The 15,043-nt window shown below is 39.7% G+C and overlaps 1 protein-coding gene across 1 annotated transcript in view; it reads left to right on the top strand.

Moving 5' to 3' along the window:
• IPO11 (importin 11) overlaps positions 1 to 15,043 on the top strand; it is a 294,514-nt gene that overhangs the window by 175,099 nt on the left and 104,372 nt on the right. Inside the window, exon 25 of the mRNA XM_067568644.1 lies at positions 12,064 to 12,159. Coding sequence (XP_067424745.1) covers positions 12,064 to 12,159 — 96 coding nt within the window. The remainder of the gene's footprint in view (positions 1 to 12,063; positions 12,160 to 15,043) is intronic.

Raw genomic sequence — 15,043 nt, 5'->3', positions numbered from 1 at the left:
CTAGCCTCTCGCCTATACCGGCAATCCTGGAGTACCTGCTCCAACTAAAGCTCCAGGGTCTGGCGCTGGCCTCGTTGAAGGTTCACCTTGCAGCCATTTCAGCCTTCCATCAGCCGCTAGAGGGGAGATTGCTGTTCTCCTATCCCAGGTTCCTCAAGTGGGTGAAGAGGTTTTATCTGCAGGTCCGTGACCCAGTGCTTCCCTGGGATCTCAACTTGGTCCTCTCGAGACTCACGAGGCCCCCCATTGAATCCATGGCTTCATGTCCCTTGCTCATGCTTTCATAAAAGGTAGCCTGCCTGGTGGCCATTACCTCAGCTAGAAGGGTCTCTGAGATTAGGGCTCTGGTCTTGGAGCCCCCTTATACAATGTTCTATAAGGACAAGGTTCAGTTGAGGCTGCATCTGACGTTCCTGCCTAAGGTGGTTTCCCAATTTCATTGTAATCAGGATATTTTTCTCCCCGTGTTTTTCCCCAAACTTCACGGTTCGGAGGAGGAGAGGAGATGGCACTTGCTGGACGTGAGACGAGCCCTGGCCTTCTACATTGAGCGTACAAAGCCATTCCAGATATTGACACAGCTCTTTGTTGCAGTGGCTGACTGGATGAAAGGCTTACCTGTCTCCATCCAGCTCATCTCCTTGTGGATTACATCATGCATGAAGTTCTGCTACAAGCAGGCGAGGTTGCCTTTTCCGGGAACCATCACAGCGCACTCAACCAGAGCTCAAGCCTTGCCTGCAGCGTTCCTGGAGATAGTGCCCGTGCAGGACATCTGCAAAGCCGCCACCTGGTCGTCGGCGCATACCTTCTCGTCCCACTATGCCATCGTCCAGCAGGCAAGAGAGGATGCGGGATTTGACAGAGCAGTGCTGAGGGCAACTCACCGGTAACTCCAAGCCACCTCCAAAGGTATTGCTTGTTAATCTCCTATAGTAGAATGGACATGAGCAAGCACTCGAAGAAGAAAACAAGGTTACTTACCAGTAACTGCTGTTCTTCGAGATGTGTTGCTCATGTCCATTCCACAACCCACCCCCCATCTTTGCTGCTGGAGTTGGCAGAAAGAAGGGACTGAGAGGGCGTAGGGCTGGCAGCACCTCATATACCGCGGCATGTTCGTGGGGCTCCAGGGGCACCGGAGCCAGCTCTACGGGATCTGCTAAGGGGAAAAAAGTTCCGGATAACCATGCACGGAAGTGTGCACTCACCTATAGTGGAATGCACATAAGGAACACATCTCAAAGAACAGCAGTTACTGGTAAGTAACCTTGTTTTTCTCTACAGTTATATTTATGATTACCATTAAAGTAACGTGAAAGAAACAAATTATGAGCAACAAAATAATGAGGGTGGAGTTGAAGGTCTGCAGTTTTGTCTATTTAAATTTAGGGTCCCTGGATAAAAGAGGTTGGGAATAACTGCCTTACATGACATCTTTTAGATAGATTATGACAACAGTGTGTTGGGACAGTGAGGATGTCAAGCCTGATGTGAATTATATTATGCTGTACCCTCTGTCAGTTGGTATTGAGGGACTCTTTCACCCCCTGAGCAAAGTAGCTCTTCTCTCCTTGCTGAGCTGTTGGGTCATCTTGGCCTGGACTTCCCTTTTGTCCTCTGGCATAATTTCACAGGTATTTCTGAGCAAGTTCTATGTGCTCTTTGCATGCACGTTTCTAGGAAATGCAGCCTTGTTTCTCCTGTTGTATCAAGACATTTTCCTGCACCACTCTGCAGTGATCTCTGTGACACCATTGTGGTGAAGAGATTGACAGTTTACAGGCCCGAGTGACCTCAAGCTGTCTTAAGCAGGTGCTTTCTCTAGGTCTTTTGTACCTTCAGGAGTGAGATATGTGCCACGACCACCATTATGTATAATAATTCTAGGAGTATTTACTACACCATCCTTACAGTTACTTGATTTCCCCAACCTTCCATGCTTTGTGGCTACCACATTTGAAAATTGCCCCCATGTTTTACCATGCTGTGTGATGCTGGATGGCACAGAAGCAAGTGTTAATGTGTCTGATCCTGTTCATAATTTGCATGCAGATCTATATGGGAAGTGATTTAGGGAGTTGACCGTTATCCTTTTATATCTGCTGGGCCTTTAAATATAACTGCTTGTTTGCCTGGTTGTTGATTAGTGGCTTCAGCTGGGGTATTCTTGAGGCGCTCCCCTTCCACACCTGCTGAAAGACTGACCTTGATATAGAGGGAAAAAATGAACAATGGACGATATCTCAGACCTGCTCAAAAGTTCAGAGTCCAGGGCCTGCAACACTAAATAATGGTGGGAACGTGTGCTGGAGGAAAGGCAGAAGGACAGAGAGGTGCCTCTGGAAGTGCACTAAAGCATGATATAGCTCTTCAGAAAGCAAAATGAGATGCACTGAACCAGAGCACATAGACAAAACATGCAAAGGCTACACATCGGCAACCATTACACTATTTAGACAATTCCTTCCTCCCAGGCTGTGGCCATACTCTTCACTCCCAGCTCATGGTACTGGCATGCTGTACAGCAGTGCCCCTTCCACTCAACCCAACTGGAAAATCAAAATTATGACTACAAACCTATACTGACTTGTGAATCTTCCCTGTGTGACCACCACCTTACACTTTCTTTTTCAGTGTTTTAATCTTTAGTTGTTTATTACTGCATAATAATGTTCTAATTTTGGGAAACATGCTTTATTTAATTAGTTTTACAATATAGAGATGTAAATGCCCTAATCAATGAATTCTTAACCTGGCCATGGACTGCTTGTTCACAAAGCAACATGCTGTCTGGATACGGTGCATTATCAAAGTGTGCTCTTAAGAGCTCCTCAGCTGTACAGCAACTCAGTGGGATCTGGTAATTTCCCTAGTAACAAGCTGTTCAAAATCAGCACACACTCTTTCCACTTGCCTCCTCCAGCCTGCTGGTAATATTTCCCCCATTGCCTTGCAAATATTATGTAAAACAGAAGATTTAGCAATAACAATAGTAATATTTTGTCTCACTGAGATCAAGCTTACTCAAACAAAAGTTAAAATGCCTTGCACACCTGGATGCCTTGCACACTACTGCTCCAACGGTATGCTTCCCAACACCAAACTGACTGCTCATTGACCAATAGCAATCTGGGCTTGCAAGCTTCCAGAGTGTGAGCGCGACCTGTTTTTCTACTCTCAAAGCAGCTCTTCTTTTGGTGTGTCTGCACTGGAGGACTGAAGCTAGCTCTTCACAGAGCTCCGGGAATGTGCCTTCAGCATCTGAAGGTTCTACAGTCTCTTCTGATTGTCCCAGATTTGCATCACAAACTCAGTGACGTTTCACAGGCCCAGAGCTGCAACTCCACCACCATGTGAAGCTGGTCACAAATGCCTGCAGCATTTAGAGACCTTCCTTCACTGTCCACATTGTCCACTCCTCCTAAGCGTTCTCATTTTCACTGGTACATAGAAAGCTGGTGTGGTAGTAGTTGTTCCACAGATGCAAAGAATCAGTCTTCCTGCCTTTAAAACAGATACAAGAATTCTGCTGATCTGTTAACTCTCCATGTTTCTGATACTAAAGTGGCAGAAAGATTGAAAACAGGATTGAGGAAAATCAGATTATAGAATGAAACAGAGGGAACTGTGGGAATTTTTTTAAAATTGCGAAAGAGAAGACTATGGGATGAAGCAGAGAAAACTGAGAACTTGACCCCAAACTCCTACAATTCCCTGAGAGAGGTACTGGTGTCCCATAATGCCCTGCACAAATTTCCCAGTGATTGCATGATGGCCACTGGGATGCCTACCCACAGTGCTGCACATCTTTTGCCAGTAGAGCATGTTGAGTGATGATACACGCTGGCAAAGGTAGCCAATTGTGAACACACTCTAGCAAACTAGCAATGTTGGCAGCTATATGCTGACAGAAATCTTGCTGGTGAAACTTTCTGTGTAGAAATGGCCAAAGATTCATTTCCTTTGATTGGCAGAACAAGTGTTGAAGATAAAAAATAGTATTCTAGAGAGGAAAGCCCTGGGGAAGAAGTCCTCAGGCAGGCAAGCCCAGACTAGACTCAGTCTTGTTTAACCAGTTGTCCTCCCAAGGAGGTCAAACCTGTAAGTTGGGTGGTAAAATATCCCTCTTCTGTGTGGAAAGGAAACTTTACCAGAATTGATGAATGGGTGAGTCTTAGAAATTGTCAACAGAAGTTTTGCTCCCTGGAGCTATCGTTGAATATTCCTGCTAGGCACATAGGGTCTTGAAAATCCTAAATCCCCTCATAAACTAATATACTCTACACTTCATCACCTAGACATAGGAACAACAGAACCAGTTGCTCAAGAAGTCCTGTTCTCGGAGGTACTTTATGTTCTCTGATCATCAAGAAAATGTGACAGTCCTGGACACTAGTTCTGGTGCACTGGAATTCACTTCCACTATGAGGCCTTTCTTTTCAAACTCTTCATAGGTCTGACAGTATTCACAAATATACTGTTGATTTCAGTATCTCACATCACAAGGAATCTACACTTCCCCCTCACTAGACATTCTTTTCAAGTCAGATCAAGATTAGAGATGGAACAGGTGACTGATACCACCACAGGAGTTGTGACAGCTCATGGATTTGTGTGATTCACCACTGCAAGAGCAGCATCACACTCTCCTATGCTTGTACACCAAAGAAAACCTTTGTGTCAGGATTAGTTCAACAACATTTAAGAACATGGGCCTCCTGACCCACACATTAAGGAAATTGTCAGTCCCTGCTGAATATTCTTGGAATGGTTGTCTTCTTCTACAGACATTCAATGAATAGAGATTTGTGTTTAAAATTTAGGATCCATCTCAGAAAAAATGGAAAGGAAATTGTTATCCCCATGACATCTAAAGAGGACAAAAGAAAATGAGAGGCATTCATTATGTCATTGGATGAGTTTCCATATACTGTTACACTATTAAGAGGAATTTAACCATACCTGCAAGCGTGAAAAGCTATGGTGCACACATGAACACTTCTGTCCATACAGAAGTTGTGGTTGAATATAGACACATCATCAGCATTGGTTAGTTACAACTCAGGGCAGTAGCATTGCTGCTAAGGAACATCTCCCTCCTAAATGCAAAAAAAAAAAAAAAAAAAAAAATTAAAAATGATTGAGACTTGCTGTGCTGTTACCCAATAACTCCACAGCAGGATTCTGTATCAATAGAAAGGGTGTACCCATATTCAGAAACTCGGTATGAAAGCTGGAACTTTGTTTGAACAGGCAGAACAAAAGACCCCACCCATCACATATATACAAAACATTTAATGTGAAGGCCAATTAAAATGTTATGGAAGTAGGACAAAATCAACAGAGTTTAACCCATAAAGTCTTTGGTTGGAGTACTCAAATTATAGGACACCCAGAAATAGGTCTGTTCATGTTCTTAGAATCACATGATCCAAATGAATTTTATCAGGAAAAACAACCTTGGGTTACAGCACAGAGTCACTAACTTGGGAGTGGCTATGCCAATTACTTGATGCCTTCTTTGCCATCATGTTCTTTTTGAGTGCTTTGTGCAGGCACGAAAGGCATATTTCATTGTCCCAAACTGACTATAGAGATCTCGATTCCATTCATCTGAAGGTACAGACATCCATAAAACTGTCACAGTGCCAAGAGCTAATGGCACACCAGCATCTTTCAAAATAGAGTTTAGCATCCTGGTTGTTGTAAGGGAAAATCATGAGACAAAAGGATGATCAGACTACATTAGAGAACTTGTTGGTCAAGACAGAAATTCACCAGCACTTACTCTGGGATATGGATCTGGTACAAATACTGGTTCTGGGGGGCCCACGGGGTAGGACTACAGAAAATCCTTGTCAGTTAAATTCTCCATTTCCTGCCTAATGACTTTCTGTAGATCTCAGATCCAGCTTATCTGAGTTTTTAAGCAGTGGCAGTCACTCTGTCATTAGTTGTGAACACCAAAGATCAATGTCACAACACTTACATATCCAAATTTTTGAAAATGGAGTTTATAAATCCATCACTTATATATTGGTGACTTGACATGGAACCTGAAACTTCAATTGTATGAATTCAGTGTTTCTATACTTCTTATTTAGTAAAATAAATTTCTTCTTAGCAGTCATTCAGCAATGGATCTTACAGCTGAGAGTACTGTAAATTCAAGAGCAAAGTTGAATGTTCCATAGAGGCAGGCTACCCTGCGATTCCAAGAGACCTTTGAGCCTAGGTCGTCAAGCATTTCACAGCACACAAAAGATGGTGCTACTGAACATGACCAGGAAGAGAGAGCATTGTCATACAGTCCACCATCTAGTACTTGGAAGAAACTAAACACAAAATACCGATACCTTTTCATTACATTGAGATAGAAGAGAAAGAAAATAGCCAAATACACCAATATTAGATATTTTTCATTGATGTGTATAAAGCCCCCAGAAAGCATTGACATATTTTTCAGTATGTACTGCTATCTTATAAGCACACGGAACATACTTAGCAGCGGAGGAAATCTATACATTTAACTGCGACTTGATCTCCCATGCATTCACAACACACTGGAAAATGAACCTGGTCTCTTCCTCTAATTTAAGTATTTGGAAGGCAAGATAGATCCATTTAGACAAGTGAAGAAGAAATCTTTCATTTACTTACATTCCTCCCACCCTCCACCTCATTTCCTTTATTTTACCAGCAAGGTCTCATGATCCAATGGATTGGGCATCCCACTGGGGGCTAGGAATCTAGATTCTGTGCCCAGCTCAGCCAGTGACTAGCTGTGTGATGTTCAATAAGTCACCTATCTTCTTGCTGTAAAAGTTATTTATTTCTTAGAAATTACTTGCTGCTAGTTAGAAACTATATCCTATTAATGATGAACTGCTCTTGCTTGAGAATGGGAAATTTGATCTTATCTTTAAATGTCTCTTCTTAAAAATAGCATGTATTGCAGTCCAGATTCATCCTTGTTTACTGAATAAGTCCAAAATAAAAAATATTTAAGAAAAGCAGCTCCTTATGGAAAATATATAACACATACATACCTTAATGAATGTTTACATGTTGCATTAGTGATTCTAGCTTTTCAGTGAGTCCTTTCTGGCTGGCAAATGAGCCCTTAAGGCAGTCCTTTTCCAGTTTACAGCTCTGACCTACTTCATTATCCTGCAGATAAAGGGCCCACCCCCTAGTGATGGACTGCTGCACATGCTGTCCCTGAGAAGAGAAATTTTCAGGTAAGGAGGACAAATCCCATTCCCTAGCAATCTAGAATAAATGTTTCTCTTGTAATATTCAGCATTGATTCTGGTGCCATCTTAACAAATTAAACATTATGAATGTTGATCAAAACTGCTACAAACCAAGTACAAAGGACAAATTTTGTACTCAGATTCAATACTTCTTTGCAATTCTTTGCAAAACTTCTTTGCAAAGAGATGTTTTGTATTTAAGTAGAATTAGACTTTTGAGTATCACTTTCAGTTGGATGAACACGGAATTGAGAAGGAAAATACCCATCTGTTTCAGCGTCTCACAAAAGGTTCTTGGTGATTCATGTATTGTAAGAATGATTGACCAGAAAACATATTCATTCCTCAGAAGTTTGATTACCCTGCCTATGAGATAGATAACAGTAGACCTAACCAAAATGCGGTGCTTTCTGGGGGCTTATTTACCTCTTAGTGTAAGACCAAGATCATACCATTTTCTGTATAATTATTAAAACTGTAATGCAAAAGATTTATTTCACAAGAAAATGTTTTGTTTCATAGTACAGAAGTAATAGGTCTAATAGTACATTGTCTGATCTGATATTTCTAATATTTCTAAGCAAAAGAGTCAATGTATTTGGCATTTTTCATTTACAACAGCACTTTAGGGTTACAAGAACCTATGCTCAAATGTATTTTAAATTTCAAAAGCTAAATTCAAGTAATATTTTAAATAATTAAAAAATCACCATTGTTTGTACCAACCTTTTTTACCAACCATACTTTGTAGAAATGGATCTTCTGGGGTAAAGTTCAAACTGAGATTAAAAAGCAAAAGAATAACCCTTTTGCTTGATAGTATGAAGGGTGGTTAATGTTGAGAACCGCACTTTAAAATAATCAGTGACTTTAAACTATGCTGGGGGAGGAGAGGGAAAGTCGCATTCAAATTAGAATCTTGAATGGCATGTTGCAGCCCAAAGCAAATTCTAATTTTAAAATATAGAAACAGAAGTCTGTGCATCAATTCTTCTCTCTGCTAAGGCCACTTATGCGCTAGTTTTCTTTCCCCATATTGTCAATCTATCTGATCTTATTTATCTACAGTACTTTCTTATTTTATGCCCATCATTGTAACAGTTGAGTATCTGTGTAAAATTATTTGCTTAATTAAAGCTGCTGGCAATTAAATTAACCATTCTGTATGTACAGGAAGTATCTCATTTACTTGCCAGTTTTATGGGGAAAGTTGAGGGAGTACCTCTCAATTTTCAAAATTGCCAGTCAATTATATTAGTAATCAAAATGTGTGACAAACGACCAAAATGTGGAACAGCTGTATTTGTTTTGTACAGCACCATAACTGACAGATTATATTTGTTTTTTTCACTATAAAATCTGTTTTAAAGGATAGTTCCTCATTATGAATAAATCAGTTTTTTAAAAAAAAGATTAGAAAAACAAGTTCTGTCAGGTGCAGTGATAAGCCCTCATCTTACCCCCACATGTGGTCATTATGATTTAAACCCTGAACCTTCAGATAGATTCATAGACTTCCAGGTCAGAAAGGACCATCATGATCATCTAGTCTGCCCTCCTGCAAATTGCACCCACCCATTTCTGTTATAGTACCCCTAAACTCTGGCTAAGTTACTTAAATTTTCGTATCATGATTAAAGACTTCAAGGTACAGAGAATCCACCATTTACACTAGTTGAAACCTGCAAGTGACCCATGCCTCATGCTGCAGAAGAAGGTGAAAAATCCCCAGTGTCTCTGCCAATCTGACTGGGCGGAAAATCCTTTCTGACCCCCAAAATAGCAGAATATGACAGTCAGTTAGATCCTGAGCATGTGGTTAAGACCCACAAGCCAGACATCTGGGAAAGAATTCTCTGTAGTAACTCTGAGCCCTGCCCATCTAGTGTCCTATCACCAGCCATTGGAAATATTGCTGTTAGCAGTCGCACATGCCATACCATCCCCTCCAAAAACGTACTTATCAAGCTTAGTCTTTTTTGTTTGTTTTTTGCCCCCACTGCTCCCCGTTGAAGATTGTTCCAGAACTTCACTCCTCTGATGGTTAGAAACCTTTGTCTAATTTTAAGCCTAAACTTGTTGATGGCCAGTTGATATCCATTTTTTCTTGTGTCCACATTGGCACTTAACTTAAATAGCTTCTCCTCCTGGTATTTATCCCTCTGATGTATTTATAGAGAGCAATCATATCTCCCCTCAGCCTTCTTTTGGTTAGGCTAAGCAAGCCAAGCTCTTTGAATCTCCTCTCATAAGGTAGGCTTTCCATTCCTTGGATCATCCTAGTAGCCCTTCTCTGCTATAAATACATCTGCTCCACTTTGAATTCATCTTTCTTAAACATGGGACACCAGAATTGCACACAGTATTCCAGATGATGTCTTACCAGTGCCTTGTATAATGGTACTAACATTTCCCTGTCTCTACTGGAAATACCTCGCCTGATGCATCCCAGGACTGCATTAGCCTTTTTCACAGCCACATCCCTTTGCGTCTCAAAGTCATGTGGTGATCAGCCAATACACCCAGGCCTTTCTCTTGACATAGAGGAATATTTTTTACCCTCTGTTGACCAGCTGCTAGAGGGGGATTTGTGCAACCCAGTAACAAAGTATAAGTCACCTATTTGCTAGAGGGCAGTAAAATATTGGGGATCAGGAATTCTGGCTTCTGCTGTTGGCTGTGAGAGTGGGAGTGTGGCGTCGTGGTATGAATATTCAAATCATATATTCAGTCTCAAAGAGTGCCTGGCTGAATGGATTAAGACTTAGCTTTTTAAAAGGACAAACCCGGGTTCTATTCCTACATTTGCCTTAAGTGACCTCTACAGCCTCTGCATTAACTTATCTGTAAAATGTGGGTGCTAATTGTTGATTGCTTTCTACACTTGGGATATGAGGCCTTGGTGAGTAAAAAGTGCTTGGGAATATAAGCAGTAGTTAGTAAAGGTCAGATTTGAATTTATGGTCTCCTGGCTCCCAGCTTTGTATGCTTTCCCTTAGGCTAAAGAGTATTTGTTTCCTCTCTTTTCTCTCTCATGTCTGTAGAACAGGCAGCCTGAGTCAACCAAAATGTGGGATATTCTGAATAAGCTGGTACATTTGAGAGTTTGAGGGTATGTTTCTGGATATGGTGGGTTGGAGCTTCTCTGTTACTTTAATTCCTTGCTGTTTGAGTTAAATTGTTTGTTTAATGCTGTTGTAAGATTGTCAGATCACCTTGGCTTTTAGCATGGTTTTTTTTTTTTTAACTAATTACAAAACCTAAATTTAATAGATTTTTGGAACATCATAGTCTAATAATGCTTGTAGCTAGGGAGAAATTGTTTTTAAAGGCACAAATGAAATGTAGGTGCCTCATTTCCATTGAAAGTCAAAGCAAGCTAGGCACCCAGCTGCCATTTGTGCCTTTTGTTACTAAATATTGTGGGGGAGATTTTTAATCTCTTGATATGCATATTTGAAGTTGAGGATAACTACTCATATGTAAAGTAAAATATTTAATTAGTTAAATAGTTAATTAGTTTAATTATTTTAAAAATATTCTTTGCCTACAAATATTATAAGATTACCATGATTATTCTTTGTTAGTCCTCTTCTGTCACTCTGCTAGGACAGCCAGCCCAGCCCTTTCAGCTGGAGTGCAACCCCAATCTTCCCAGCAGAAACTCCACAGACTCTCTGCTGGGGGATCATCTTTAGTAGGGGAGCATCCTTCACCCCCCTGACTCTCTCACTGTTCCCTGGGGTCTAGCTTTCTGGTGGGGAAATGTCAGCAGGTACTGCCATCCGCTACTCCCCTGCCTTCAGCTCTCTGCTTTAAACATCAGTAGGCAACTGCCTCTGTTGCTGTCTACAGTGTAGTTGTGACCCCGTTTGTCCCATATATTAGAGAGACAAAGTGGGTGAGGTGATATCTTTAATTGGACCAACTTCTGTTGGTGAGAGAGACAAGCTTTCGAGCCACTCAGCTCTTCCTCAGGTCTGGGAAAGTTACGTCCATTGTCACAGCAAAATGCAAGTCGGAATAGATCTACTATTCTGGCCTTCAGCTCCCTCCAGCCCTGACTTCAGAAAATCAACCAGCAAATCCTTCTTGTTGCTCTTCCTTTCAGTCTTTTCCCAGGAGCCACCTACAGCTCCCATCCAAGACCTTCTACAGTCCCCTGGTCTCTGACAGCTCTCACTTGCCCTTTTCCTGACTGACTGAGTCTGTGCTCCAAGGAAACCCTTGCTCACCTAGACTCTTCCTTTTTCAGATTCTCCTTGATTCTATATAGCCCCAGGTGCTGCCCTTCCCTCTTAATAGGGAGCACCTGTTTTGGCACAGGGGAGCTGGATCTACTTTGACAGGGTCTATCCAACATGTGATGGGGTTATACTAAATAAATTGTCACAGACTGCTTACTAGCTAATATTTTACTTAGCTGTGGAACCTACTTTCCTGTGTCTCCCTCCCACCAAAACACAATTTTTTTCTTCAGTCTTTCAAATTGATTGTATGTGGTATTTTTTCTCTGTTTCAAATGCAAATCAGTTGGAAACAGCAAAATGTCACGACTTAGCTGCTTACATGTGTTAGTTCAGTTGTACAGTTCAGTTTAGCAGAATATTTATAAATGCTTTAAGCTTTGTACATTTTTAAGAGTTTTGTAAATGTCTATTTTTTATAGTTTATGAAATAGACAAAATTCTATCATCCGAACTAATCAAGATTAATAAGCATAAGTAATGGAGCTTCCATTGTAGTTTTTCAGTGTAGTTTACTGATTGTTTTTTTGTTTTTGTTTGTTTTTGGTTTTTTTTAGGTTGTGGAAAATGTCCTAAAAGTAAACCCAGCACTGGGACCTCAAATGTTTCAACCCCTTTTGCCATCTGTGTTCAGGGGGATTATAGATGGGGAGGTAAGAATTATTTTCTTGAAACTACTCTAGTTTTTCCTGATAAATGATTTGCTTTCAACTTATTTTCCATAATTTTGTAACTTTATACTAGTATTAAGTAAGCAATAGATTTAATTTTGAAAAGCAACTACTGGATAATGAAATTCTGTGACTGGACTATTTTATGTGATTTCACATGCTTATTTCTTACCTTTCATATACACATATACACCACTATAGTTTTTCATCTTTGCCCTTATGAATTCAATGTTACAAATTCAAATATTCTATTTGGAGTAGTCTTTATTACATTTTATGTAGTGTTTCGTATATTAATATCATAGAAGAAGTTGAAGAAAATCAGTTAGTCATCAAGTTCATCCCCCTGGGAGGTAGGTATAATGAAGACTAGAAGAAGTATCAAATTTAATTACAGATATTAATTGTTTTTACCTTTAATATTAGTAGTTCTACACTCTTCTGTATATAAAATGCAGGATTTATGGAAAATACAGATTTTAGGAAAGTTCTTAAGGCAATGGTTTCTCATTACAAGAGCCTTCATATAATGACTACTGATCCCTGCTGCTCTTGACAAGTCTCACCAGGACCCAGCCAACTCATATTGTGGGCCTAAGTATTGAGCACCTCAGCCTTAAGATCAGTTCAAAGCTAATGTTTTTCACCAAAACCATCCAGCAGTCTTCACTTTCCTAGCTGTCCAGCCATTTTAAAAAAAACAAAAAACAAAAAAAATCTATTCTTGCATAAATACATTTAAATCTCAAAACTTTAAAACAATTAAACTTATTTTTTAAACTTGGCTCACTTCTGCAATCTCAGTCAGCCCAGTATCCTGTCTCTGATAGTGACAGTGCCAGATGCATCAGAGGGAACGAACACAACAGGACAATTTCTAGTGCTCTGTCCCCTGTCATCCAATCCCCGCTTCTGGGAGTCAGAGTTTAGGGACACCCAGAGAATGGGGTTGTGTCCCTGACTGTCTTAGTTAATAGTCATTGATGGACCTATCCTCCATGAATTTACCTAATTATTTTTTGTACATGGTTATAGTTTTGACCTTCACAATGTCTCATGGCAATGAATTCCACAGGTTAACTGTGCATTGTATGGAAAAAGTACCTCCGTTTGTTTGTTTTAAACCTGCTGCCTATTAATTTAATTGGGTGACCTCATGTTCTTGCATTATCTGAAGGAGTAAATAACACTTCCCCATTCATTTAATAAGGAATGTCAGTCATTTAGGATCTACATTTACTGTACATACTTTATTCCATTTATTACTGTAAATTATGTATATATTTATAACATATATATTATTAGTAATATAGATATTAGAATCTTGAAATTAAGAGAACGAGTTTAAAGAAAACATATTCTAAATAAATACCATGTCTTTATTTTAAATCTTTGTGCACTGAAATTTATCTTGTCAGTCAGTTTTTCTTCTTTTTTTAAACCTTTGGCAGACTGAGAGTAACTGTAGAATTCTCTTGTTTCAGGGAGTTACTTCATCCACTTCTGTTATCTGACCTAAGGTTTTCATTTCATTATTTTCTCACGTTGAATAAACAGACGTGAAATAACTAGTAAGTGATAGCAACAAATGTTAAAATAACATTTTCCAGCACTTTCTCTGTCATCTGTTATTTCACCAATTTTTGTATTTTCACTCTGCTATTCCTTAACTGTTACCACGAGGAAGTGTCACTGCTGAGAATTGCAGTGAGGAGCCACTGTTGCCAGACCAACAGCACTTTTACAAAGTTAACAAAATCTGATAAATTGGGAAAGGAACCAGACTACTAATCAGAATTTGTTGAGAGTCTACTGTGCCAGGGAGAAATGAACTAGATAAGGAAGGAAAAGGAGACTGAGGCAAATTGCTACTGATATTCTGTGTAGCTCAGTGACTTGAAACATCAGTGCATGAGGATGCTAACTGAAATAAGAGAGGAGTATGTTGTTTTGTTTATTTTTTTCTGTATTTAGACTTCCATGTTTTCCCTTTCAGTGGTGCTATTGTATAAACTTTACGTACGAGTGGATTAAACACTTTTATTTTTAGTCTTGAAAGGCATTTTTCTTGAACTTTGAGAGGCTCTTCTGCATTCCTTAAAATGGGGGCAGTGTCATTCTTACATTCATCCTAATGATTAAGGAACAAATTTTAATTCAATCAATAGCCTGAGCAAATGAGCTCATTTAGGCCTTATCCTAGCTTCATTTCTAATTTTTTTCTTATTGTAATATTAATCAAACTGTTCATTTGCCTGTTGTTTTCCAAACCCCAATAGAAATGTTGCAGAAAGAAAACATACAAGATGTGGCTAGGGTGTTATCTTTTTATTGAGACAGAACCAGATCATTAAGAGACATAGAGGATTTGTGGCCTACACCAAAGAAATAAAAGGGAAGTTAGTTTCTTCCCAGAGATTGTCTAACTGGATTTTGGGTTATTTCAATACCTATCAAATGGCTGAGCAGGATACTTCTGTTCAGATAAAATCTCTCTGCTACAGGTCAGGCTACTTCAGTGGATTTCTTTAGAAATGTTCCTATTGCCAAAATCTATAGTGCTGCCACAGAGTTCAAATCACACTTTCACTAAACACTATTTAATATTGCTATCCTATAAGAACTGATACTATAAGAACTGATACTTCTTTTGGCAAAGCAGTTTTTCAGGCTTTATTTACTTAAGACTCACATATCCCACATCTTTGTATGGGAGTCTAAGGCTAGAAGGGACCATCATGATTATCTAGACTGACCTGTGTGTTGCAGGCTACAGAACCTCATCCACCCATATAATAGGCACATAACCTCTGGCTGAGTTACTGGAGTCCTCAAATCTTCAAGTTACAAAAAAATCCACCGTTTA

This window comes from Emydura macquarii, unplaced genomic scaffold (assembly GCF_026122565.2).
Source record: "Emydura macquarii macquarii isolate MOO-44397 ecotype Brisbane River unplaced genomic scaffold, CSIRO-AGI_Emac_v2 contig_2897, whole genome shotgun sequence".
Lineage (NCBI taxonomy): Eukaryota > Metazoa > Chordata > Testudines > Chelidae > Emydura > Emydura macquarii.
The sequence above is the reverse complement of the archived record's forward strand: the minus strand, read 5'-3'. Positions and strand labels throughout refer to the sequence as shown.